The 27,626-nt window shown below is 36.7% G+C and overlaps 1 protein-coding gene and 1 pseudogene across 1 annotated transcript in view; one reads left to right on the forward strand and one right to left on the reverse strand.

Moving 5' to 3' along the window:
* The first annotated feature begins 259 nt into the window (after window positions 1-259).
* Window positions 260-27,626, forward strand: part of FAM98B (family with sequence similarity 98 member B) — a 35,100-nt gene continuing 7,733 nt past the window's right edge. Inside the window, exons 1-6 of the mRNA XM_045822229.1 lie at window positions 260-382; window positions 7,978-8,123; window positions 9,234-9,368; window positions 14,476-14,654; window positions 17,866-17,946; window positions 18,612-18,728. Coding sequence (XP_045678185.1) covers window positions 312-382; window positions 7,978-8,123; window positions 9,234-9,368; window positions 14,476-14,654; window positions 17,866-17,946; window positions 18,612-18,728 — 729 coding nt within the window. The 5' untranslated portion in view covers window positions 260-311. The remainder of the gene's footprint in view (window positions 383-7,977; window positions 8,124-9,233; window positions 9,369-14,475; window positions 14,655-17,865; window positions 17,947-18,611; window positions 18,729-27,626) is intronic.
* LOC123808287 lies at window positions 22,508-23,619 on the reverse strand (annotated as a pseudogene).

Here is a 27,626-nt window from a genome sequence, read left to right on the forward strand (position 1 = left end):
GGGAGTCTAATAGGTTAACAATGTGGGTAGGATCACTATGTTTGCTAAGATTGATTTCAACACAGATAAGACCTAACACAAAGAATACTTTTTATTATGATTATTTCTATTATTATTTTAGAAAGTTATTATTGTTACATAAAGCCGTTTCAGGCACTAAGTATTACTTGCCTCTTGGCCAGAACCTTTTGGTCCCCGGTCAGAGGCTCTCTTAGGCAGTTCTGGTCAAGATCCCGACCGGAACCTTGCCGCGGTAACGCTAGTTTCCGGCGGGCTCCTTAGAGCGGTGAACAGCTTTGGGCCAAAGGACCATGAAAGGGCCAGAGTCGGGTCCCGAACCCACGATGGAGGGGGACGTGCTGGACACACTAGAGTCGTTGGGGTGAGTATTCCTAGGGACGTCTTTCCTCCGAAAACCTAAGCTCTCCCTCAGCCTGGCTGCTGCAATCTACACCCTGTGGGCCTCTACTGGGCTGAGGCCGCTGGGTGCAGGCCTCCTTCCCTGCCTCGCTCCCTCTGGCGCTTACGGAGTTAAGAGGGAGGCGGGAAAGAAATCCGTTTGGAGGGTTGGGGGTGGAGTAAGGCCGGAGAGCTGGGGCGCGTGGCCCCCTCTTCCAAACTCTTTGCCTGGGAACTCCGCAGCCCCGACTTGCAGCAGTGGCGCGAAGTGACCCGGCTGGCATCAGCCCTCCGGGGAAGCACCACCCTACCCCGCGGGGGCGATTTTTGTTTACGTAGTTGCCGCGCCCTGGCGGAGGGGGTGCTGCCACCCGGGGTGCTGCTGGGGACTGTCGTCTCCTACTGTGTACAACCGGTGGCTTCATTAGGGCCTTGGGAGCGAATCTCTCCTGCTTCCTTGACTGCAAATATTTTAGTTCAATCCATTCATTGAACCATTTCATCCGTTCGTAAACAACATATTTACATGGTGTTAATATGTGTTCATTATTACGTATTTATGTACTAGACCGAGGAAAAGACAGTTGCAGAGTACTAGTGGTTTACATAGTCGTTGTGGCTACATAGTATGTACTGATACATACAATTCAGAGTGATAATTACTATGAGAGCTCCTGGGATAGTGCGAATACTTCCAGGAATGGGGAGCAATATATGCACCATAGCTCTCCCACAGCCTTAGCCTGTTTTTCTTCACAGTCGTTATTCCTTTCCCAAATTATCTCGACCCGCACGTTGTCTCTTGAATGCCCCCGCCCCCATCCCAAGTCAGCTCTAGGAAAACAGGTGCCTTTCCTGTTTTGTTCCCAACACGATACTACCAGGGTGTGTGGCATAGTAAATCGTGGTTGAACGAATGAAGAAAAGTTCAAAAAAGAGCATGCACAGAGGTAAGCATAGGGCCAGAGTGTTGAGAGTCAAAAAATACTCGTTGAAGCCATGGGAGCTATCTGTACAATTGTTTGCCTTGCCACATATCGGAGTTTGTCGAATGTAGGTTTGTTGAGTGTAGGTCGTGCCTTTGAAGTGCAATTATGAAGCTTGAAACCCCGAATCCCTTTATCTTTTACTGAATCTGCGCTTGCTTCTCCGTGGATTGCTACTTTGGATCCTGATAGTAACTACCTTGCAATGACCCACTGTTACAGAGCCTTGCACTTAGTAGATCCTGAATAAATGCCGAATAAAGAACAGGGCCAATGATTATTTACAGGGCATGTTTTTACTTCTGTGAAATCCGTTGGAAATTTTCACTTTACTTGGTTAAGGGAGTAACCAAAACAAGAAGTTAAAATACTTAATTGAAGTGTTTAGCTCTCAAACAGTTTAAGCTCCCAAGTACTCTAGAGAAGAATGGTGGGATTCTGGTCCTGGCGGTGCTGCACAGTTGGTTGGAGGTGCCTCCGGCAACCCAAAATCTGGAGGGTTGGATTTCTGGTCAGGGCACTTGCTTAGTTTGGGGGTTTGGCCCCTGGTTGGGTCATATATGAGACACAACCAATCATGTCTCTCTCTCACATCATTGTTTCTCTTCCTCTCTTAGCTCACCCCGCCCCTCCAAAAATCAATTAGCATGTTCTTGGGTGAGGATTAAAAAAAAAAAAAGAACAGTGGGATTCTATTAATAGTTTATGAAAAAGGTAGTCAGTTCTTTTTATCCTTCCTTTATTCCTTGCATTTGTTTGTATTATAGGTATTTGAAAAATGAAGTTTACTATGATCTTACTCTTACTAAAGAAAATTAGTTTCAAAGTATTCAATATAGAAAGTAAAACTTTACACACTTCAGAGTTGATTTTTCCTGGAATAACTGAGGGCAAAATTTTGAAGTTTAAATTTTCCTATAATGATAATGTGGAAGAAAAGTAGTTGTTTACTTACAGTAGGAGTTATAATTGAACACTTTTAAAATACTCTCTGTACATATTGTGAGGAATGAATTTCTGTTGTGATTAAAATGTGAGATATCATGAAGGTACTTTTGCCAGATAACATAAGAAATTAAAGGGAGGAATTAAAAGTGGACATCTATGTGAAAGAACAATTTAGTGATATAGTCCATTACAAATGAAAACAGGAGAGAAATCGTTTACTCATCTGTGAAAGGAGTAGGCTGGAGTTGACGATTTCAGAAGTCTCTTTCAGTCCTGACAGTCTGATTTTGTAGAACAGTGAATCTCAACTCCGACTCTGCATCAAAATCATGTATGGAGCTTATGGAAAAAAGATTGCAGTCTAGTATATATCACAAACTGACTGAATCGTGATCTTTTGGGGGGTGCCATGTAAGCATGCATTTTTAGAAAAGCTTCACAGCCTAGGTTGAGAACCACCATAATGGAGAGAAGTTTATTTCAAATATTTATTGAGTACAACTCTATATTGGACACTGTCGGAGAAGTCAAAGGTAAGCAAAATAGAGTTAGTCCCTGACCTTATGGAGCTGCAGTCTACTGGAGACAGACATGATCACACAGATATTGATTAACTACAAGTGCTTTAAAGGGAAAGAACAGAATGACATAACAGGAGGACCTATATCGTCTTAGGGGTTAGTGATAGATTCCTGAGGAAGTGGCATTTGAGTTGAAATAGGAATGATCAATAGGAGTTGACTGGGTGAAACTGAGTGGGAAAGGAGGACAAGATGTCCTTACAGTGAGAACAAAATAGGAAAGACTTCAAGTAGAAAGGAGCAGGCTGTATTAGAAGAACTGGAAGTAGGCTAAGTGGGTAGAGGGTAGAGGGCAAAAACCAGAGTGGTGGAAGATTAGACTGGAGAGTTCACTGAAGGTCAGGGCATGCAGCACCCTTTAGGCTGTGTTGTATTGAATTAGCAAAAAAGTTCATTTAGGTTTTTCCCCACAAAATAAAAGACATTTTTCATTTTCACCAATAACTTGATTGATTTGGATATTTTGAGTATGGCGGCTATCTCCCACATGGTATAACATTGATTATTCTCAATGTCTCGATTTGATCGCTTTCAACATCAACTGCTCTACACAACTGTGGAGCATCGTCCAGTGAGAAATCTTCAGCCCGAATCTTCGCAAACCACTTTGACATGTTCAATCAGTCACAGCACCTTCTCCATACACTACACAGATCTTCTTTTGTGTTTCAGTTGCATTTTTACCTTTCTTGAAATAATAAAGTATAGTATGCTGAAAATGTTGCACATTTCCATCCTCAGTGTTAAAATGGCTACATAAAAACTCACCAGTTTTGGTAAGTTTTAAAAAATATGCACACTGATATGACAGCTGTCACAATACAACAAAATTGATTTGAATGACGTTAAAGACAATTAAGAGCTATTAGAGCCATCTTATGGAAAAAAACCAAATGAACTTTCTGGCCAACCCTGTGGAATTTTTTTCTTTGTCACAACAGCAATGGGACATGATTGAAGGATTTTAAATAAAAAGGGAGTGATTAGATGTCTAGTTTGAAAAGCTACCTTTGTGGGCAAGATGGAGAGTGGACTGGAGAATTTAGTTAGTCTAGACATGAAGCGATGGTTGCTTAGTGGCAGTGGATATGGAAAGAAGTGTGTTAGGGGACTTAGTGATTGATGGGATATTAGAACTAAGATGATGCTATTAAGGATTCATTTCTGCAGTAGGTATTTATTTAACACCAAAATGAAATAATGTACTTTGGAATCTAAAATGAGTGGGGAAGAAAGTGAAGAGAGCAGGGAGCTAGTCAATACAGAGAATGTAGATGGACCAATGGAATGGAGGTAGAGGTGATATTAAAGAATAGTTGTAGGTGACTGGTTAAAAGAGCAAGCTGAAAGAAAAGATAGTAGGTTGTGGTCAGAGAGTGTGGTATTTGAAATAACTTCCAAGTTGGAGTAGTTCCAGGTGGTAACAAGAGGGTGGCTCACTGACGTGTAGTGGCAAAGATTGGCAAGGAGGAAGTTAGGGGATTGAGAGCTCAGGGTACAGGACGAAGTATACATAAAGACTTTGAAGAAACTTAGTATAATGGCAAACATGGGAATGGAAAGGAAAAGTGAGTACAGGGAATGCTGGGGAGTATCTAAGAGGTTGGTAGATGAAAATCACAAGAGGAAGAGGGTGGCCAATCCGACTGGCTTGAGCCTGGAGAGAGCAGGAGGTATTTATACGAAAATGAGGGAGCAAGGATACAAATTTTATATTGGGAAGCAAGGAGAACAGATGCTGCCATCTGATGGAGTCAGTAAACTAGCCAAAGCTAGAGGCAGTAGGGATAATCTTTCTGAGATTGACAATATAAGAGAGTTGTTGTTTATGAATGGGACATAGGGGGAGAATTGGGAAGCAGGGAGAAGGGAGGTGCTGGATCAGAGGCAGTCCTGTAGGGCGGGCAGGTGACAGGGGAAAGGGCCTCATTTTATATGTTGGGTAATAAAACTAGAAAACAAAGTAAATTAGGCCCTGGCTGTGTCTTTGTGGAGGTTTGCCAGTGGCCCTACAGACTGAAGACTGAATTACCCAGTTTGAAGTGCCAGACGGGCCACTATGGTTCCTGTGTATGGAGGACTCCTGAGGGAGTCTGGGCCTAGGGGAGGTGTCTCCAATGTTTGGAATAAGATGAGCACTTCCCTAATTAAGTAAGAATGTGTAGAACAAACTAAGATAATAACAATACCTTTTAGGACATTATGGCAACTAAGTAGGGTAATAAACATAAAGCACTGTAGCACTGGCCCACCATAAGAGCGGTTTATAAATTTTAGTTGTATTATGATTGTGATTGTTATTAGATGTTAAGTTTGTTAAATGCATTTATTTTTTCTTTTGATTTTTATCCAATTTCATGAACTGAGACATTTAAGGCCCGTGGGATTTTCTCCCTCTGAATTCCTTTTTTCTGGTGATCTAATCAATTTTTGTTATATTGTGGTTGGCATTTGAGTGAAAATAACTTATCACCAACTATATGAATTACGTATATTTATTCAAAAGTTTATGATTATTGCAGAAATGCAAGTAAGTAGGGGGAAATAAGATGTTTACACTTCAATCTCAATGAGAGGCACTATAAGACAGGGAAGAAAGTAACTGCATAGAGGAACCAGATTTGGGTAGAGGAGCGAAGACAGTGGTCTAGCCCCAGGTCTGCCTTTGCCTGGCTGCACAGCCTGGCCAGGTTATTTGCTTAGTTTCCTTATTAGTGTAGACAGAAGTTTCACAGTTCACATGGAACATCTGGGGTTAAATCAGCATGTCATCATGTAGTTATATTCTGATCCAAAGTTGGATAATACTAACTTCAAAGTATTGCTATAGAGATTAAATAAATTATAAATATATATAAATATATATGTATACACACATACATATACATATATCTATGACTAGCACTGTGCCTGGCCTACTACTTAAAGCAGGTATCCTAACCTTAGTAAACATTAATTTCTTACTTGCAAAATAGGGATTTGAAAATATACTTCATGAGGGTATGACCAGAGAATTCAGAGAAATAGAAATGCAAATGGCCTGTAAACACATGAAGGTTGTACAGCCTTGCTCGTAAGAGAAATGTGCATTAAAACTCTACAAGATACCAGATGGTCAAAAATCCAAATGTTTGACTACTTTGGTGCCTTGTTGGGGATGGTTACTCTTGTACCTGATGGTACAACCCTGTGTAGAGGAAAATATAATAGTATCTAGCAAAGTTACATATTCACTTACCCTTTGACCTAACAGTACCACCTCTAGGAATCTATCCCTGATACACAAACATCTGCCAATATTTTATAATAGCAAAACACTGTACTAACCCAAATGTCCTTCAGTGGGGGCACAGTGAATAAGATGTGGTGCATTCAGACAGTGGAGTGCCCTGTTTTCTTGCCCAGAATTTGGATAATTTTATTGTATAGTAACAAGAAAAATGACTGAGTAGTATTTTTCCTGCTCTCTAGTATATGTAAATATGTGCGTGTTTGTGAGAGAGGAAGTATATGTGTTTAAACCAAGGAATAGGTCAGTATATAGTAGGTTACCTTTTATTTAAAAAAGGTTAAGTGTATATATGTTTAAGCGTATATAAAGTAAAAGCATTATGGAATGGCAACCCAAAACTAATAAATATAGTTATTTATAGGGGAGGGAGGGAACAGAGTAGGGTGAACAAGATTGAGATTGCACACTAGATTTGTCTGAATGTACCTTGCTTTGTAAATTAGACTTTGAAACCATATAAATGTTTTACATAATTATAAAGCAAAATTAAAAATGAAATGAGAACAATAAAAGAGAGGCAGATCCCTAAAACTTAAAAGCAAAATGAAGCAAAGGTCTGTTAATATTTTGAGTAGGTGGTTTAATCACATGGAAAGGAATTTTAAAAAATATATCCTTACTGGAATATATTCTAAAGATAAAAACATAAATTGTTTTTAGAGTTTTTATTGTTAGTAATAATGCTGGTTTTCCTACTTTGAAACTATATATAATTTATATTTATTTTTACTAGGATTGTGTAAACATAAGAAACCAGATTTTTATTGAAAATAGTTCAAAATAGGTAAAAAGAATTTTAGAGACAGTAGATGAAAATGTAAAACCAAGTAAGTAAAACCCCACAATTCTAAGTTTGAATTGGAAATAGCAACATGATCCCCTGATGTAATTTCTCTTAAAAAGATACAGTACCAGGTTGGGTACCATTAAAAAAAATCAGAGCTTAAGAAATGGCCAGTTACAGGTATAGAACAGGAACATCTTGTCATAGAAATCAAGGAAAGTGTTCAGAGAATACTGAAGATAGTCGAACATGAATGGCCTCCTCCTAAGCAAAGATAGGACTGTTTGAAAAGAAAAAGGACTGCAGTGGATTAAAACGCATCAAATGTGTTAAAATCTATAAGCTTATAATGTGAAAAAAAGCTCAGTGGCAGAAAGAGCAACAAAGTAGGAAACTGTTATCTAATTCAATTAAGATAATATACAAGATGATTAAAAGATTTAAGGTTCTGTTCAAACACATTTTGTAGCAATGTTTGAGGGTGTAAAATTATAAGTGGTTAGGTTAAAATGATCTCACAGGTGTTTTTCAGCTGTAATTTTTTAAAATGTAATATTTGCATCTGTTTTTTCACTACTTTTTTCTTATTGTAAGTAGTATTAGACTTAGTTCTATTTGACTTAGTGTTATATATAATTTTTCTCTTAAAATTGGTTAATAATTTTACTTAAAAATGTTAAAATATAGGAAAAAGCCAAACATTAATTATATAGAGCAGAAATCAGCACACCATTTCTTTAACAGACCAGACAGTAAAAAATTTAGGCTTTGCTGGCCCTGCTGTCTCTGTCACAACTACTCAGTTCTCTGCCACTTCAGTGTGGAAGCAACCAGAGACAGTCTGTAACAGTGGATACATTTATCAGCTGTGCTCCAATAAAGCTATTGTAAAAACAGGCAGCAGGCTGTGATAAAAGAGTATGAGGCTTTCTTATCTTTCTTTCTTTTTTTTTTTTTTTTTTTAACTTTTCATGTCTTCCTTTCTAGGTATAAGGGACCACTGTTAGAAGAGCAAGCCCTTATCAAGGCAGCCGAGGATGGACTGTCTTCACCTGAATTTTCAGAGCTCTGTGTTTGGTTAGGCTCTCAAATAAAATCACTCTGCAACTTGGAAGAAAGTATCACTTCAGCTGGTATTGCTATTGTGTTTATTTACTTTTTTGTTTAATAGTAAAATGAAGTGATAGCTTACGATTTATCTATAGTGTGCCCGCTATACAAAAAGAAATCATGAATATGAAGAACTTCAGTATGTTATATTAAATATCTTTGGATTATATGCTATATTAACTAACCCAAAATTTGTTCTTAAATTTGTATAAGATTATAAACAGTTACTGTGTATCTGCTGTCTTAACCTTATAATTTTTTAGAAAATGTAGAGTCTGAATTTGGTTATTTAAAAAGTTTTAACTTTTGAATACTGCTTATTTTGAATTAAGGTTTTTATTTGTTATTGTTTGTTTGTTCTTTTGTATTATCAAGCCTGCAACTCAGGACATGGGTTCTCTTAGGAGTGCTTACATGAAAAATTCCTGTACTACTTCATAAAGTTTAATTCACTACTATCTCAGTAACTGGAGTCATTGTGTGTCTTTGACTGGTAGAATTTCACATAGTGAAATAAAATGAAAACTGAAAAATTCTTGGGCATTTGCAAAAGTAGCCTTCTCTTTTCAAGCTGTCCTTTTAAATTGTTTTTTCCTTGCCAAATCTAATAGAATTTACCTGAAGCAAAGTAAAGTAAGCTAAATTCAAAACATGACACAGGCTCCCATATAATTATATCATGAAAAAAAAATAAGCAATGATGCTTACTTAGGTGATTGCATTTATTATCTGAACCCATAGAAATGCAATAGAAATGGATCATTTGCTCTGAAGCCAATTAACTGCAATAATGCTTTTAATATTTTAGTTACTAACAAAATATTTTCATTTTATCTGCTTTTATAGAATGTGTATTGGAAAATACTTATTGGATTTAAATGTAAAAATACTTATAATCTCATGATTACATATTTATATTCTTAAATTGATACTTGTTTCTTAGTTAAATGTTACTTTGAATATAGAAATTGTTTATCTTTACCTAAGCTTTGGGGTCACACATGTAAGGGTTTAAAGTCAGAGAGAAAATTTAGAATTGAATGCAAAATTGAAATGAACAAGTGGTAGATTTTATAATATCACATTATATGATAAATATTCAGTAAATGTTTTATGATTTTTCTTTGTTAAAGGGGGAGATGATCTAGAAAGCTTCCAGCTGGAGATAAGTGGCTTTTTAAAAGAAATGGCATGTCCGTATTCTGTACTCATATCAGGAGATGTGAAAGACCGTTTAAAAAAGAAAGATGACTGCTTGAAACTTCTCTGTAAGTTACTTGTCTTTGAACATTTAAATACATGTGTTTGATCTGGTTTTGTTTTTCAGTTCAAAATTTACGAAATTTTATTAATGAAGCACTAGGTATCTTGTATATATAAAAGGTTTTGATATTTGACTTAAAATATGAAGCTGACTCAAATATTTATATAAATGTAGTATAAATTTTAATAATATACTCTAAGATTTCTAACACGATTTATTTGGCCAATCTATAATTCCTTGTGTTTGTGATTTATATAGTATTTTAGTAATTTTTCCTTCACCTAATTCATCTCTTTTATTTATGACCCAGATGGCTAAAGTTGGTGATCTCTAAAGTCCTATTTGATCTTAAAACTCTTTGAAACTAGTCTGCTAAGCAGTTTATAAGATCTTGTTTTAGTAATAGGCACAGAGTGATAGTGGGTTCAAAAATAAGTTTTTTGGTCACTTATGATTGTACCAGAGACGACTCTAGGCATTAGGGATATCAGTTAAAAAAACTGAATCCTTGGGCCACTGGAGTTCTTGTGAGTGTGACTTATTTTCATCAGGGGTTATTTTGGAGTAAAATTACCCTATATCCAAACAATTACCATAAATAAAAATCCATTTATTTGTATTGGGTCCCTTGAAAAGTTTTTTTAGTTCAGTTAAATTTCATGCTCTTTTGAAAGTTCTACAAACAATGACCATTTGAAAGAATTGTCTAACATCTATTATTAAAGATTTGTCATTTTAGGTTGTACCATTTATAAAAGCATCCATGAGATACAGTCCTTCTAGGTTGCAGTGTTAGTAATGTTTGTTGCACTAGGGCAGAAATTGTAAGTATGTGCTTAACTAGTGATGATGATAGAAGTGTTGACATTTGAATTGCATTGTGTGTGTTGGGGGGACTCAATTATGTCTCTCCTTTTTATACTGTTTCCCCATCTCCCTTCCGTTCAGTGTGGGTCATTGATTTAATGAACCATTGTTATTAATGGGAGGGCCTAGTAACCCTTAGGCATATTGGGACACAAAGGAAGCAAAAAGCAAGGCCTAAAGGAGCTTGCCCATTCTTTGTCAGTCAGTGAGAACTGTGTAATTCATCATCTTTCCCTGTTTGCCTTACCTGCCAAGAAGCTCAGGGAGAGTAGTAAGATAGACTTCTGGTACAAGTAAAAGTAAAGAGGAGATATAAGAGAAGTTGGCATAGTTTTTTCTGATTATAAAAATACATGCTCAGGAGGCGGGGTAAGATAGGTAGTTAGTGTTAAATGGACCCAGAGTTTCAACTGGGGGAGATGAAAAAGTTCTGGAGATGGATGGTGGTGATGGTTGCACAACAGTGTGAGTGTACTTAATGCCAATGTACACTTAAAAATAGAATGGTAAATTTTAGTTCTGACTGGTGTGGCTCAGTGGGTTGGACATCGTCTTTTTTTCCCCCTGTCTCTAATCCTTCTTTATTTTATTTTTGTTTCTTTCTTTTTTAATATTTTATTTTTTTTTAGAGAGGGAAGGGAGGGAGATAGAGAGAGAAACATCAATGTGCGGTTGCTGGGGGCCATGGCCTGCAACCCAGGCATATGCCCTGACTCAGAATCGAACCTGCGACACTTTGGTTTGCAGCCCAAGCTCAATCCACTGAGCTACACCAGCCAGGGCCTTTATTTTATTTTTCAATTGTAGTTTATATTCTGCATTATTTTGCACTAGGTTTAGATCTCTAAAGTCATCTTTTTAAAAAAAATTTTATTGTTGTTCAAGTACATTTTTCTGCCTTTACCCTTCCTTCTCACCCCCACTCCAACCATCCCCACCTCCCGCTCCTGATGCTGTCCATGTGTCCTTTATAGTTGTCCCTGAATAGGCATCATCTTGCAAACTGAAAAGTTACTAGTCGGTTCCTGGTCAGGGCATGTGCCTGGTTAGGGGAGTGTGAGAGGCAGCAGGTCGGCGTTTCTCTCCCTCATCTTCTCCCTCCCTTCCCCTGTCTCTCTAAATATACATAAATCAAATCTTTAAAAAAAAAGAATAGTAAATTTTATATTATCTTATATGTTAAGAAATTTCATGCTTATCATAGAAATCTTACAAAGTAGATAAAATTATAAAGCACAAAATCATTTATAATTTCACTCCTCAGAGAGAATCATGAATAACTTTTTGGTGTATTTTCTGTTCCTTCTCTTTTACCTTTATACACACACATTTAAGTATGACTGAGATCTCGTTACAGATGCAGTTCCTTCTCTTCTTCATTTAATATATTATGAGCATTTCTCCATCACTTAATATTTAAAAAAAGTTAAATTGGCTAATAGCATTCTGTGTTATGGACATAACATTGTTACTTAATAAATTTCAAATTTGGGGGTATTTGATTTTTTTTCTATCTTATATTAATTTCTTTGTTTATAATTTTGGATTACTTTTACTTAGACAAAGATTATGAACATTAAAAAAAAATCTCTGGTCTAGGTATATATTGCCTTATTTTGCTCCAGAGAGGTTATACCACTTCTCAATTTTACCAGCATCTATTCCATCTTCATCTTTAGTTTGACTGTCTTGAAAACATATGTAAGAAGCTCCTTCATCTTCTTCTTGGAAATGTTTGCAACATGCATAACATTAAAAGGGCCTGATTCCCTTCTACGTGGAGAGCCTTTCTAAATAAGAAAAAGAGAAAAACTCACTGGAAAAATATGTAAAGCACGTAAGACAAGAAAACGGCATTCTACAGGAAAAAAAGTTTTTTAATTGCTTTTGAATGTGAAAAGATGCACAGTATCCTTCAAAGTTAAAGAATTATAAAAAAATAAAATGATAGGATACTATTATGTTTTTCATTTAGCAGGGTAGAAAATACACAAAAATTTAAGTCATAATAAAGTTTTGTGGAGTAAGCATTCTCATACACTGTGGACTTTAGAGTGGGGTGGGAGAATAACAGGTACAGCCTTTGGAAGGGCAGAATTAATATCACAGTTGAAATTTGCCTGTTTTTTGGCTTGACAATATCATGACTAGGAAAGCATTTATTTCCCCAAGTGTACAAAGATATATGAAAAAGATGTTCACTATGGCACTGTTTGTGGAAAAGTAGGAATGATATATCTTTGCAGTGAGAGCCGTTAGAATGAAAACTGATCAAATGTGTTGATGTGGAGTGATCTCTGATATATTAGTAAATAGAAAGTGAATATACAGAACACATGTAGTATGCCTTGTAGAAAAGAAATAAAAGTGCATAGCCCTGGCTTGTGTGCCTCAATAGATTGAGCACAGGCCTGTGAACCAAAGGGTTGCCAGTTCCATTCCTAGTCAGGGCATGTGCCTGAGTTGTGAGTCAAGTGGAGGGGGGGGCCCAGTAGGGGGAGTGTGAGAGGCAACCGCACACTGATGTTTCTCTTCCTTTCTTCCTCCCTTCCCCTCTCTCTAAAAATAAAGTATTTTTTTTGAAGTGCATAGATGGTAGATATGTATACTAAATATATATACAAATATATCCCTAAAAAGATGGCCAAGAAACTAATAATGGTGATTGCCTCTGGGGAAGGGGAATCTGAGGGTCTGTGGTGGGAAGAACAGTTTTCACTGTGTTGTTTACCATTTGCATGATTCGCATTTTAAATACTAGATGGAACTCTTGTTTGTACTGTTACATGGAGCACATTTCCATAGAACAGAGGTGGACTTCTGCCAAGTTTCTTTTCAAAATACAATGTTGAAGAACTGGTGACCTGTTTTAATGAAGTTTTGAAATCAGAGGGACCTTGGCATAGTCCTCATAAGCAAACTTTAATACTTACCGGTCTCAACTTTTTGTGGGCTTTTTAGACTGTCTAACATGTATAGAATGCATGGAAAAGTCTTTAATTCAGTGGCCGTCAATCCTGCCTGCTCATGAAAATCACCTTGGGTGTAAAACAAACCACTCAGATGCCCTACTCCTACTTCAGAGCTGGTTCAGAATTTCTGAGGGAGGGACCTTGGCACCTGTACTTTCAAAGTTTCTCAGGTATTTCTTCTGCTCAGCTGAAGTTGAAATTACTGTATTAAATTGTGTGTGTGTGTGTATGTAACTTTAAACAAAAACTACTGGAGCGAAAGTTAATTAAAAATAAGATTATAACCATTTAAGATTTTCAGTATTTTTCTTTAATGTGGCTGTTGAAATGATTAAATGAAATGGTTGACAGTAAAGAGGTGGTCTGTCTTGAAGGCAAATGATCACTCAGATTACTCTCTCTGCCTTAGAAATTAGAGCTGTGTGTTTTCCCCTGGCCTGAGCACTTGGTGCATGTGTGAGAGAGAATATTTTATCAGTGTCTTAAACATTTTAATACTTAAATTATTGATTTACTGGTGTGTGTCTCCTGCTAGACTTTAAATTCTGTGGTAGGCACTGTCTTTTCTTTTTTTTTAAGTTTTCTTCCTGCCCTCTTTATTATTATTAGTAGTATTTTATGATAACACAGCATGAGATCTATCCTTTTAGCAAATTTTTAAGTATTTAAACACTCCAGTACAATATTGTCAACTATAGGCGCTGCACTGTGAAGTCGTAGACCTCTAGGACTTCTTTTGAATAGCCGATCAGTACGTATCCAGCTTGGCTTATGGGGACTATACCAAGGTCCCTCTAATTTCAAAAGTTCATTGAAACAGATCACCAGTTCTTAAAAAAATGTATATTTGACTAATAACTCTGTTTCTCCGTCCCCCTTTGGCAACCACCATTCTACTTTCTGCATTACAAGTTTGACTGTTTCAGATTTCTCATCAAAGTGGTATGTAGTATTGTGCTCCGTGTCTGGCTTATTTCACTTTGTACGATGTCCTTCAGGTTCATGCACGGTGTAGCAAATGGCTGGATTTCCTTCTTTTCAAAGGCTGAATGGTATTTCATTGAATGTGCATTCTACATTTTCTGTATCCATTTATCTGTCAAAGAAAACCTATCTATATGTTGGTTATTGTGAACAATATGGCAATGAACATGGCAGTACAGATCGCTTTGAGATCCTGATTTCAATTTCTTTGGATATGTCCCCCAGAAGTGGGAATTTTAAGGAGTTTGTGTACATTTTAACATTATTTGTTTTTCCCTTTTCTTATAGTATTTTTAAGTACAGAGCTTCAAGCTTTACAGATATTACAGAACAAGAAGTGTAAAAATTCTCAAGTAGATAAAAATAGTGAAATTTATCAGGAAGTTCAAGCTATCTGTGATACCCTTGGTGTTCCCAAGTCAACAACTTCTGACATTCCACTTACGTTAAACCAAGTGGAGTCAAAGGTAATGTGTTTGTTGTATTTTCTTTCTCCAAAATTCAACTAAGTGCTTACATGTTAATGCAAATGTTATATTAAAAATATTTCCTTTAAATATATAAGATAGACATTTCATTTCAAGAGAAGTTTACCTTCATGAGAACTAAACTTTGGATTTGGAGTTAATATGCATGTGACCTAATCTACCTGTAGATAATACTCAGGCTTTGTGAGAGTTACATGATAGAAATCAATTTGCAAACGTAAGGATCATTTTCCTAAACAAGGTTGAAATACAGTTGAATGAAACAAGTAGAGTTAACCTATAAAGTCAAAGGCAACTAAATTTTTGTATGGATATTGTTGATAGAATTGCAACGTGGTTGTCTTTGATAGTGAGCAAGCAGTTTCTGGTGGATAAGTGTTTAGCAAGTGTTTGTTGTAGAGCTAATGAATGAGTATCCTGATGGAGTAAAAACAACTACAAATTTTGTGCCTCAAGCTTTTGAATTTTTTCAACTCTAAAACTACCCTTTATCCTAGTCGGGCCATATGTTAGAGAGACTGCCACTCTCACAGACCAAATTCTGGCCTAATTCCTAGGTTTCGTAGGAGCCCTGTAAGGAGATGATACAGTACAGGGTTCATTTTAAAGGAGAAGAAAATTCTCGCCCTCAAGAATAGGTACTTAAACTCCATTTTTAGGCACATTACTTTAAAGTAAATTCTTAAATAAAATACTTTTTTTGCATTGATAATTTATGAACTGAAAAATAAGAAAGGTCTGTTAATGTGAGAATTTTAGTATCATTAAGATGAAAACACAATATTAAAAACTTTTTTTTGTGGGGCAGGGGGAATAGAACTTGCAAACCAAAGAATAAGTTGTTAAATCCGAGCTCAAAAACATTACTCTGGAGTTAAGGTACTCTTCAGACTTTTCTTCTCTTTTACTCTGGATTAAGAATGATCTGGGGTTGGCTAAAATGTCTGGGACTGTTTCAAAATGAGACAGATTTCTGGGCTCTTTCTAATAGTGCGTTTACGTATTTATTCCAAAAACACTTCTTCCTTTTATGGGTTTCAGTTAGTATTAATAATATCCCCAAATCTCTCTTCTCTTGACTTAAAGCAGCTAGAATGGCCGTGTTCAGATGCTGGTGGCCTGATTACAAGGGAGTTGTTACTGTGGTCACTGTGGCTGAGTGTGTCCCTGAAACGACTTCCTTCTGCATTCAGTTTCCATCAAAGCAAATACTTCCATATATTTTTTCTTTTATGTGTGATGTATGCAGAAGAGACTTTGCCACTGTTGGGGGGAAAATTATTAATTTCTAATTTAAAGCTGTTTAAATGTGACTCTAAAGTAATGATAGTAATATTAATAGCAAATATATAGCATCTAAATGTTTATATGCAACAGTTCATTGAATTCTTAGGTCACTAATAATGAGGTAGGTATTGTTACTATCTGCAACAACTACATGAGGCAGCTGAGGTACTAAAAGATTTTATAAATTGAACAAGCAAGTGTCTAACCAGTAAGGGTAGACCTGAGGTTGGAACCCAAGCAGTCATCCTCTGCTCCTCACTCCCTGGCTCCATCACAAGTGATTCTCAGACTTTTTGAAACTGTTATCTAATGTTGAAATCCTGGGAGTTTGATTACATGTAAGAAATTACAAATATGCATTTAGAATCCCTGTTCAGTGAGGAGTTACAAGTAAAACTTTTAGAAATATATCTAATAATCAAATTGGAGGTATTTACAATAGTTGTAGAATCTACAAAAATGGTATATTTTAAGAAAATAAGTTAATTCTTTACAGTATGCAATAATTGTATCAGTAATTGAATTCTTATAAAGGTAGATTTGCTGTGAAGCTAATAAAGCTTTTAAGCCTTGGGACCCCTCATTTACACTTCTTTTGAAGCTAATTTTTAAAAAACAGCCTCTCAAGATACAATCTATGTGCCATAAAATTCACCCATTTTGCCCTGACCTGCATAGCTCAGTGGTTTGGGTATCATGCTGCAAAGCGAAAGGTCACTGGTTCGATTCCTGGTCAGGGCACATGCCTGGGTTCTGGGCCAGGTCTCCAGCTGGGGCACTTGTAAGACACAATTGATTAATGTTTCCGTCATACATCAGTGTTTCTCACCCTCTCTTCCCCTCTCTCTGAAAATAAATAAATAAAATCTTTTTAAAAATTAACCCATTTAAAGTGTACAATTCAGTGAATTTTAGTGTAGTTTTATAATATGACCATCATCAAAATCTAATTTTAGAATATTTCTGTTACCCTCAAAAGAAACTGTGTGCCCATTTATAGAGACTCCCCTTCACCACCACCAGTCTCCAAGCTAACTTTATGTTCATAATTTTGAATTCTTTTTCTTAAAGAGTGCCTCCCAACATTAAATAAGCTTCATACCCCTAACCTGTGAACTGCTCCTGATTGGCTTACCTACTTACCTATAACTAAGAAACTGTAAATATTTCATTTTGTTTTGAAATATTTTCTTTAGATAATAAAGGATTCTCCAGTTGGGAGGGTAAGTCCAACTTAAGTCATCATTTCTCCATCATTTTCTTCAGGATAAATGACTGTTACTGGAATGACCCCTGATAACACTAAAGCAAAAGTGAATGCATAATATCGTATTCATGGAAATAAAAATGTTTTAAGTAATTTAAATTGGTGGCTTTGCAAAAAATAATGAAATGTGAAATGTGTGTGTGGTGACTATAACTGAGAGGGCTTGCCCTCCTGTGTTGTCGTGCTGAACAGTGAAGCCAGAATCCTTACAACTGGGATGTGTATATAGTACTTAACTGAGAAGAATCAATATGCTCATCAGAGGTGTTAGTATGCTTTTTGAGAACTTACCAGGATGTAAGAGAGTGCCATCTTAAGAAGAAATTCCAAAATTATTTTACAAAAACATACAATCTTCATAGCAAAACCTTTTAGTAGCTACTTTAGTTGTCTATGTACATTATTTCTTATTCTGGAAAAGATGTGCTGTAGCTTGAATTAATATAATTAATGCTCTTTGAAAAAAGATATTCTGCCTTGTACTGATAATCTTTCCCAGTATATAAAGGTATATTTTAGTTATTTCACTTTAACATTTTATTTATTTTCTAGCATTTAAAATACCGTTTTAAATGAGAATAAGATTGTTTTAAATTAGGGACTTACATTTTCACACTCTTTTATGTTTACTTTTAGGTGAAAGCTATTCTCTCAAAAGTCCAGAAAAATCATGTGGGAAAACCACTGCTGAAGATTGATTTAACTCCAGAACAGGTGGTAAGTGTCCACCACCTACCCCCTCATTGCATTTTATTAATTTTATGTAATTCAGTTAATGAATATGACTTCATTTTATAAATTGTCTAGATTTTACAGTATGTAGCATGCATTTATTATTTTGGAGAATTAAAGTGAATTGATATTCTAGAGTGATAGGTCCAAACATATTTCTTCAATCAGATTATTAATTTAAGAAATTTCTGGCTAAGAGTTTTTATAGTGCCCAATGTATTAGCATAGTTGTGATTTAAAAAGGATAGTAGCTCAAAGCCAGCAAAGTGGGATGTTATCGGTACTTTTTTTCCTTATTGGACCCTACTACTTAGCATGTAAATGTTTTACTGAAATTAACACATTTGGTTGAAGATGAAGTAAATTTACCAGTTGTAGAGTTTATTTGTTTAATATCTTCTGAATATCATAAATGTTGTATCAAATTCTCTATTAAATAATTTACTGTAAAGTCTCATGGGATTGGAAAATGGTCATCAAGTATAATATCTTTTCAATCAGGGAATATTTACCACCATTTTCAAATTTTTCTGTGCATAATAAAAGAAATATCTTTTCAATCAGGGAATATTGACCACTGTTTTCAAATTTCTTTTCTGTGCATAGTAAAAGAGTCTAAAGTTTATGATATTTATTTCCAAATTCTTCAGGAACAACTGGAAAGAATCAATGATGCCCTTTCCTGTGAATACGAGTGCCGCCGGAGGATGTTGATGAAACGATTGGACGTGACAGTGCAGTCTTTTGGGTGGTCCGATAGAGCAAAGGCAAGGCTGTTTTCCCGTGTTTGTCCTGTAGGTGGTACTCTGGGACAGCGCTTCAGGCTCTTGTCTGTTATGTAACTGTGCCACATTTGCACTTGATCGCTCTATCTGAAGCACATGCCCAGGCCAACTACTGGTCTTATGTAATGATCCTGGCCCTGTGTAAATCCCTGTGTTGTATGCAGATATCTCAATTTCTACCCAAATAATTCACATTTATTTTAAACTCATAGCTACTGTGATTTATGCAAGGATTGCATGAAAGAAGGATACATATGAGACAGATAAATATAGCGAGCAACTGGTCAAGAAGGCAGGATATAGGAATAGATACAGGTAGTACTGATAACGTGAACAAGTCTTAAAAGTGGCTTAAGGCTGTGGAGTGTGGTCCAGTTGAAGAGGGTGTTGGAGGGTGGGAGCATCTGCAAATAGAATCTCTTCAGGTAGCTTTCTAGAGAGCTAGCTCCTGTCACTTCCATTTTATGCCTTTAACCTGTACCCAGGCTTTGTCTGCGACTCCTTGTCCTACCTTGCAATGTAGTCTGGAAACTCTCCAGACAGTAAGCTGGGACAGCTGTAGGAAATCATTTGATTCCCCTGTTTCAAGGAGCACTGTCCTGTGCTCTGTGATGTCCAGTGTTTGAAAAATCACTGGTTTACATGGGTTGTCTTGTTTTAAATTTCCAGGTGGCAGGATAAAACTGGTGGATCTTACTCTCTGGTATATATTCTTTGTATTAACTGGGCTGTTCTTCTGCCCCATGTTGTATCAGCTGGGGTCATTTATGCAGCTTCATTCAGCTGATGCCTGAGCTAGGCTGGAACATCCGAGCTGCTTGTCTCACATGTGTGGATTCTGCTGTCTGCTGGGGTGCTTTGGTTGTCTTCTTGGCTCTGGTGTGGTCTCTTCATGTGGTATTTTGTATTGGTTTCCTATGGCTTCAGAAGCAAATTACCACTAACTTAGTGGCTTTTATAATATACATTTATTCATTTATACTTCTGGAGATCAGATACCCTAAAATGAAGATATTGGCAAGGTTACGTTCCTTCCAGACACGTCAGAGAAGAATCTGTTTCCTTGCTGTTTCCTACCTTCCAGGTGACACCTGTGTACCTTGGCTCTTGACCTCATCCTCCATCTTCAAAACCAGTAGTGTAGGATCTTCTGACCTTTCTCTCTCTCTGCTTTCATTGTCACTTCTCCTGCTTCTGTGTCGGACACTCCTACTTTCTCTCTCTCTCTCTGTCTCTCTGTCTCTCTCTCTCCTTTTTTTTTTTTATCCTCACTCAGGGACATGCTTACTGATTTTACAGAGAGGAGAAAGGAGGGAGGGAGAAAGAGAGAGGGAGGGAGAATTGATGTGAGAGAGAAACATCAATTGGTTAACTGTTGAATACATTCCGACTGAGGATCAAACCGGGCCAGGGCCTGTTTCTCTTATAAGGATCTTTGTGATTACTTTGGCCCACCCAGAAAATCCGGGAATCCAGGATAATCTTTTCATCTGAAGATCCTTAACTTAATCACACATAAACGGATTCCAGGGATTAGAATGTGGACATCTTTGGGGGGTCATTATTCAGTTTACCAGATGTCCCATCTTCCTTCTCATTGGATTTTATTTTTTTCTTGCATTATATTTCACTATCATATGCTGCTGCTGCTTTTTTAATTTTCTTTTCTTAATACGTATTTTTTAAAAATCAGGTTGCTTAACATTCGAGTCCTCCGTTTTCTGTATGCCTTCCCTCTCCAAAGCTTCTGTCTTGCTATTGCAACCTGGCTGCTTGCACGACTATCCTTGGCTGCACCACTGTTTCCGGACCCAGCGGCCTCCTCTTTCATTGCTTTTTCTCTCGTTCTGTAAGTCCACAAAAACTGTCTAACAAAGGGTACGTTTGAGTGATTGTTCTGAATCCTTAAATTCTGAATATGTATATCTGCTGTCATATTTGATTGATAGTTTGGGTAAATGTATAATTCTAGGTTGAAAACATTTTTCTCTAAGACTGTTGAAGGCATTATTCTTTTAGCATTTTGTGCTGCTTTTGAGAAACCTGATACTATTTTCTGTGTTTTTGGATGACCTTTTATTTTTTTCTTTGGAAGCTTTAGGATTCTCTTCTCTATTTTTAGAGTTCTGAAAGTTCACATCAGATGTCAATTTGGGCCTTTTATCATTCTCTGTGCCAAATACTAGGTGGACCTTTAAATCTGTAGACCAGCTTTTATGTTTCTCTTCATCAGTTTCTTGCCTTTTGTTTTCTGTGTTTTCTCTTTTGGGAACTCATTCGTCAGATATTGGGTATCATTTTCCTGGAAACATCCAATAAATAATCCCACTTTGATTTATTGGAAATATCCAATAAATGAATCCCACTTTGACTCATTTTATTGGAAATATCCTTGGTATTGAATTTTTGTTTCTGCCATCATTTTTTAATTTCCAGAAATTCTTTTTGATTCCTGAGGGTTTTTTTAATATATATTTTTTAAGTTTATGGATATGCTATCTCTTTAAAATTTTTATTTTATTTTTTGGTTTTTAGAGAGGAAGAGAGAGAGACAGACAGACAGACATCAGTTTGTTGTTCTACTTATTTATGTATTCATTTGGTTGCTTCATGTATGTGCCCTGACCAGAGATTGAACCCATAACCTTGGTATGTGAGGAGGATGCTGTAACCAACTGAGCTACCCAGCCAAGGGGATATGCTGTCTTCTTGCATGAGGATAAAAAATGTCAAACTCCTCTCCCAACAAAAAAAGCCACCTTTGGCCTTCAATTACTTTGTTTACTACATGTAATTTTTTGTTTGCTTTTCTCTCTTGTGCTGGCTTCCTTCAAATGGGTGATGGTTACTGGTTGTTCATTTTAAAGAGCAAGATGGTGAAAACCAGTGGTGGACTCGGGTCATTGATTGGATTGGAATTGTTGACACGAGGCTTGGGAGTTGGCTGTTGTGCTGTGGGAATTCCTAATGCTGACTAGTAGAAATCTTTTCTCCATAGCTGCTCATTTTTTCAGGAAGGGAAACCTCATTTTTTCTACATACTTTTCTTCCTTTGACCAGGGGAGGACGAGCGGAGGGTGGCACCAGGGGCTGGAGGAGTAGACTGTTCTACGGATAAACTGAGTTAACCCCTCTTTTTGGCTCCACATTTCATTTTCTGAGATGTTGGTTCTTTTCATATCTTTATCCCTCTTTTCCATTCTCTTTGTAGTATATGTATGCCTTTTTTATAATTTAGTGTGGTCAGTCTGATCACTTACCTAGACATACTCCCTCATGTATTGTAATAGAGTCTCCTTCCAAACCCCTGGCAGACAGATCCAGAACATTGAAGAGTGAGTAGAACAGAGTTGCTGGTGAAATGAAAACTATTATTATTTCAGGAACATTTTTTTGGCATAGTAATAGAATAGCTATAAGTCAAAGTTGATGACTGTCATTTAGGCATTTTCTTTTAATAAACATTTATTCCAGCATCTCATGTGTCAAGCAGTGTGATGTACCCGGTTCTGGATGAGCTTTTCTGTACCCTGTGTAATTAGGTGGGGAATGTTCTTAAAAGATTTCTGTGTTTGTAAGACCCAGTCCGATTGTTCAGGGTCTTTGTGACCCAAGTGGAATTTCTTGGTCAGAGAATATGCATGATTTTTTTTAAAGCTTCAGCCTTTATTAAATAAAAAGGAAGTAGAAGACAGATCAGGGAACAGGACAGAGACTCCTTTTTCCAACTATACATATACAGACATAAAATACAGGCACAACTAAGTAAATGACAGGGACAATTCAGGGGACAGAGGCAGCACCCTCCAAGAATGGACCTGGATCCAAGGGTGGGCTGGTACCTGGACCAGGGACAGACATCCTGAGGGGTTATGTTTGAGGAACTTGGGGGTGAGGTACTGGGCTCCTGTTAACACAGAAGTGGGGAAAATCAGGTCTACCTTGTTGATGCACCAATAAATTTCATTGTCCGAAGCACTCTTGGAGGGGGGATTTCTTGGCAGCTCATAGCAGAGTGCTCTGGTGTACCACAGGTCCACCTTCTCATTGTGCATGCTCCCCTCAGTCATCCCTGGGGAAGGTAGTCCAAGATGCCATGCATTGTCTTCCTCCTCAGCAAAGGTACGTGTACAAACCAGTCACAGTGAGCAGTCCTGAGCTTTTCCTGAAGCCCGAGAGCAGATTCTCTGGCTTTTATGTCTCTGAATCACCCTCCTGTAGCAGTACATCAGAGCATTTCTCGTCCCTCCATGAACTGTGGCTGTTCACTTACTCATTAGAAGTGCTGCTCTTCTGCAGCTCCTTGCAGAGCATCCTGTGGAGGGCATACTCCCGAATCAAGTAGATCCTTTGGCGGTCATTGAAATACAGAGACACAGGATGTGGGGATGCTGAAGATGAAGCAAAGCTGGATTTTGACTTTCCTGCAAAACTGGTGCTCCACAGCTTCCTTTTCTCTCTGAGACTTTCAGAGGACCTTGAGTGCTATGATGAAATAAGCCAAGTACATGTTTACAAACATGCCTTTGCCCAGAGGATGCCCAATCTCAAAGTCATCAATTGTGAAGGACTGCATTAAGTTGGATGTCCCATTGCTTCTCTGGCTCAGGCAGCAGTGGGCTGGGCATTGGAGTGGCTCTTGAGGACAAGAGAAGATGGGGTGGTAGGCTTCTCTTGGAGGACTCTAGGGAAGGATGTTCAGACCAGATTAAGCTGGCTGCCGGTGGTAGGGTGAAGTGTAGGCAGTCTTCTTCTGGGTTATCCTTAGTGGGAAGGGAGAGGAGACCTGAGGCCTGTGGCACAGCCAATGTCCTGACTGCTGGCTAAAGACTCAGAATATGCATGATTTTAATGCTTTTGATGCATACTCCATAGTTATTCTTCAAAAAAGGTTATATGCCTTTATCAGTATGGTTAATCTAGTGTCTTTCTTTTTCTTCTTTATTTTCATTGTTGACACTACTGCAGAGGTCCCCATTCCCTGCCCTGCCCCCACCCCCGCTTTTGCCTCCCCCCCTCTGGCCATCATGGTTTCTTTTTTTAATTATTTTTCTAGTATTGAGATAAGACTGTGAGTATAACTTATAACTTTATAGTTTACTTTTTTCCACCAAGTATGTCCTGATCATTGTTTCATATCTCAAAAGCTCTATTTCAGAATTAATTTTAAATTCATTTCTTATTTTTGGAGATATGATTCAGTACCTTAAAATGTACAGTTCAGTGGTTTTTAGTATAGTCACTGCATTCTGTAACCATTACCACTACCTAATTCCAGGAAATTTCCATCATCGCCCAAGGAAACATGCACCCATTAGCAGTCATTCCCAATACCCCGACCCATCCCTTGTAGCCACTACTGTGATCTTCTTTCTGGCTCTTTGGATTTGTCCATTCTGGACACTATATACAAAAGGAATCATACACTATGTGGATTTTTGTGTCTGGCTCCTTAGTATAATGCTTTCAAAGCTTTATCATATGGTGATGCCATGATTTACTAACTCTTACATGTTTTTTCTATATAACTGATGTCAGGAATGTTAATATATATAACTTATAAATTTTAAAGTATATTTTTATGATGCTCCTAAATGGAAATTTACTGTGCCAAAGATTATTGACACTTAATGCTTATGATTCACATGGCCAAATTGTTTTGTAGAAAGTTGGTATGAATTTAAACTCCTATCAGTAAGGTAAATGAAATTTCATCTTCAGTTTAGTCTCTTTAATATGTAGAATATTAAAGTTAGCAATTTTATTGTTAACTTGATTGTTAAAAAGACAATTCTTTTAATTTGTATGTTTTTATTGATAAAGTTTAACTTGTTTTCATAAGCTTATTAATAATTTGAGTTTCCTCTTTTTTTGAAATTTTTATTTGTGTCTTGTCTTTTCCCCTTTTGGGTCTTCCTGTTTTCCTTTTGATTGAGCTTTTTATATATTAAGGAAGTTAGCTAGTTGCTTTATCTGTTGAAAAATTTCCCCATTGTCTTTTGATTTTGTTTTTATGTTTTTTGAAGTACAGAAATTTCCATCTTTATGTTTTTTCAATTTAAAATAAAACATCAAACAACGTATTTGGAATTTCAGAGAGGTATACTTTATTATAACTAAGGTTACAAAGAGCCAATAGTTTATTCCAGAACCATTTAAAATATAATTGATCTCTTTTCTCACTGATCTTAGATTTCCTCTATCATTTGTTGCATTCATACATGTATGAGGCTCTGAATATCAGTTGCCTATTTTGTTTCATCAGCCTCTTTTTTTCTCCCTAAGTTCCATGTGATTGGACTGAGGTAGAATAGTGTACTATTATCTGTACACCTGTGCTTGTGGGTCAAGTGCGGGTTTGTACGCTTTATTAGTAAGTGGGCAAACCTGGAATTCTCTTTGTATTTGGGGGAAATTGTTTAAGATTTCTAAGCCTCATTTCTTTTCCTCCCGCAAAAATGGGTAATAAATATAACCACTCTAAAAGGATGTTTTAAGAATTAAAGAAATGACTATTAAGTGAATATATCCTGGCACATTTAGTATTTTATGGATGTTAGCTATCAAGATGATGATAATTTCATATTGCATACTAATATTTGGTAGAAATCTTCTTTTTCAAAATTCTTTTAGTCATTCTTAAATATTTAATTTCTGGATTAATTTTAGTTCCTCCCCCCAGTCCTTCCAAAAACCATTCAAATAGGATTACAGTAAATCTATTAGTTAATTTGGAGGTTAACACACAATATTCAGTGTCTCTATCCAGAAAGTTGGTATTTCTCTCCATTTATTCAGGTTTTCTTTTTGTTTTTAAAGGTTTACTATTTTTTTTTCCTGAAAGGTTCTGCATGTGTTTTTGGTATTTTTAGGCATTTTCTTTTTTGTTATTGTGAATGGAATACTTTTGGTGGTGTTTTTTTTTTCCAGGAAAATGCAAATTAATCTTTGTGTTTTTTTCCATTACCATAATCTCCCACCCCAGCAATCACCACACTCTTGTCCATGAGTCCTTTTTCTTTCTCTCCCTTCACGCCCTAACCTCCCCTTGCTGCATTAGCTATCACCTCCCCATCTATGAGTCTGTCTCTGTTTTGCTTATTCAGTTTGTTCATTATTTCCAGATGAGTGAAATCATACGGTATTTGTCTTTTCTGACTGGCTTATTTCACTTAGCATAATGATCTCCAGGTCCATCCATACTATCACAAAAGGTAAAATTTTCTTTTTTATGGCCGAAGAGAATTCCATTGTGTAAATGTCCCATCGTTGTTTTATTCACTCACTTACTGAAGAACCGACACTTGGGCTGATTCCGTATCTTGGTGATTGTAAATAATGCTGCAGTGAACATAGGGGTGCTTATGTTTTTTCCAAATTAGGGTTTTGGGTTCCTTCGGATATAATCCCAGAAGTGGTATCACTCAGTCAAAAGGCATACCTGTGTTTAATTTTTTGAGGTATCTCTATACTGCTTTTTACAACAGTTGCACCAATCTGCATTCCCACCAACAGTGCAAAAGGATTCTGCTTTCTCCACATCTTTGCCAATACTTGATTGTTGATTTATTGATGACAGTCATTTTGACAGCTGTGAGATGGTATCTCATTGTGGTTTTAATTTGCATTTCTCTGATGATTAGTGACATTGAGCATCTTTTCATATGAATGTTGGCCATCTGTATGTCCTCTTTGGAGAAGTCTGTTGAAGTCCTTTGCCCACTTTTGAATTGGATTGTTTTTTGGTGTTTTATAAGTACTATATAAATTTTGGATATTAACCTGTTATCAGATATATCAGCAAATATGTACTTCCATTCTGTGGGTTGTCCTTTTATTTTGTTGAAGATCTCCTTTGCTGTGCAAAATCTTTCAGTTTAATGTGGTTCCATTTATTTATTTTTTCTTTTGTTTCCCTTGCCTGGGGAGATATACCTGATAATACATTTCTACCAGCAATGTCTGAGATTTTGCTGCCTGTGTTTTCTTCTAGAATTTTTATGGTTTCAGGGATAAATTTTAAGTCTTTGATTCATTTGAAGTTATTCTTGTGTGTGGTTGTAAGAAGTTAGTCTAGTTTCATTTTTCTGTATGTATCTGTCCAGTTTTCTCAACACCATTTATTGAATAAACTATGTATAGTCCATTGTATGGCCTTGTTTCCTCTGTCGAATATTAATTGACTATAAAGGTGTGGGTTTATTTCTCGGCTGTTTATTTGGTTCTATTGATTTATGTGTGTGTTTTTATTCCAGTACCATGCTGTTTTGACTACTATGACCTTGTAGTATAGTTTGATGATAGGTAGCATGAGTCCTCCAACTTTGTTCTTCTATCTCAGGATCACTGTTGATATGTGGGGCCTTTTGTGGTTCCATATAAATTTTTGAATTTTTTTCTAGTTCTGTGAAATATGTCATTGAAATCTTGATAGGAATTGCATTGAATGTATAGATAGCTTTGGGTAGTATGGACATTTTAGTGATGTGAATTCTTCCTATCCATAAACACAGTGTGTGCTCCCATTTATTTGTGTCTTCAATTACTTTCGTCAATATCTTATAGTTTTCTGAGTTCAGGTCTTTTATATTCTTGGTTAGGTTTATTCCTAGGTTTTTTGTTCTTTTTGAAGCAATTGTGAATGGGGTTGTTTTCTTGATTTCTGTTTCTGTTAGTTCATTATTGGCAAAAAAAATGCAGCTGATTTCTGGATCTGAATTTTGTGGCCTGCTACTTTGCTGAATTCGTTTATCAGTTCTAGTAGTTTCTTGATGGAATCTTTGGGGTTCTCTATGTACAGTATCATGTCATCTGCAAATACTGACAGTTTTACTTCTTCCTTTCCAAGTTGTATGCTTTTCCTTTTTCCTTTTTGTCTGG

Source organism: Phyllostomus hastatus, unplaced genomic scaffold (genome assembly GCF_019186645.2).
Source record: "Phyllostomus hastatus isolate PE091 unplaced genomic scaffold, TTU_PhHast_1.1 phas_scaffold_501, whole genome shotgun sequence".
NCBI lineage: Eukaryota > Metazoa > Chordata > Mammalia > Chiroptera > Phyllostomidae > Phyllostomus > Phyllostomus hastatus.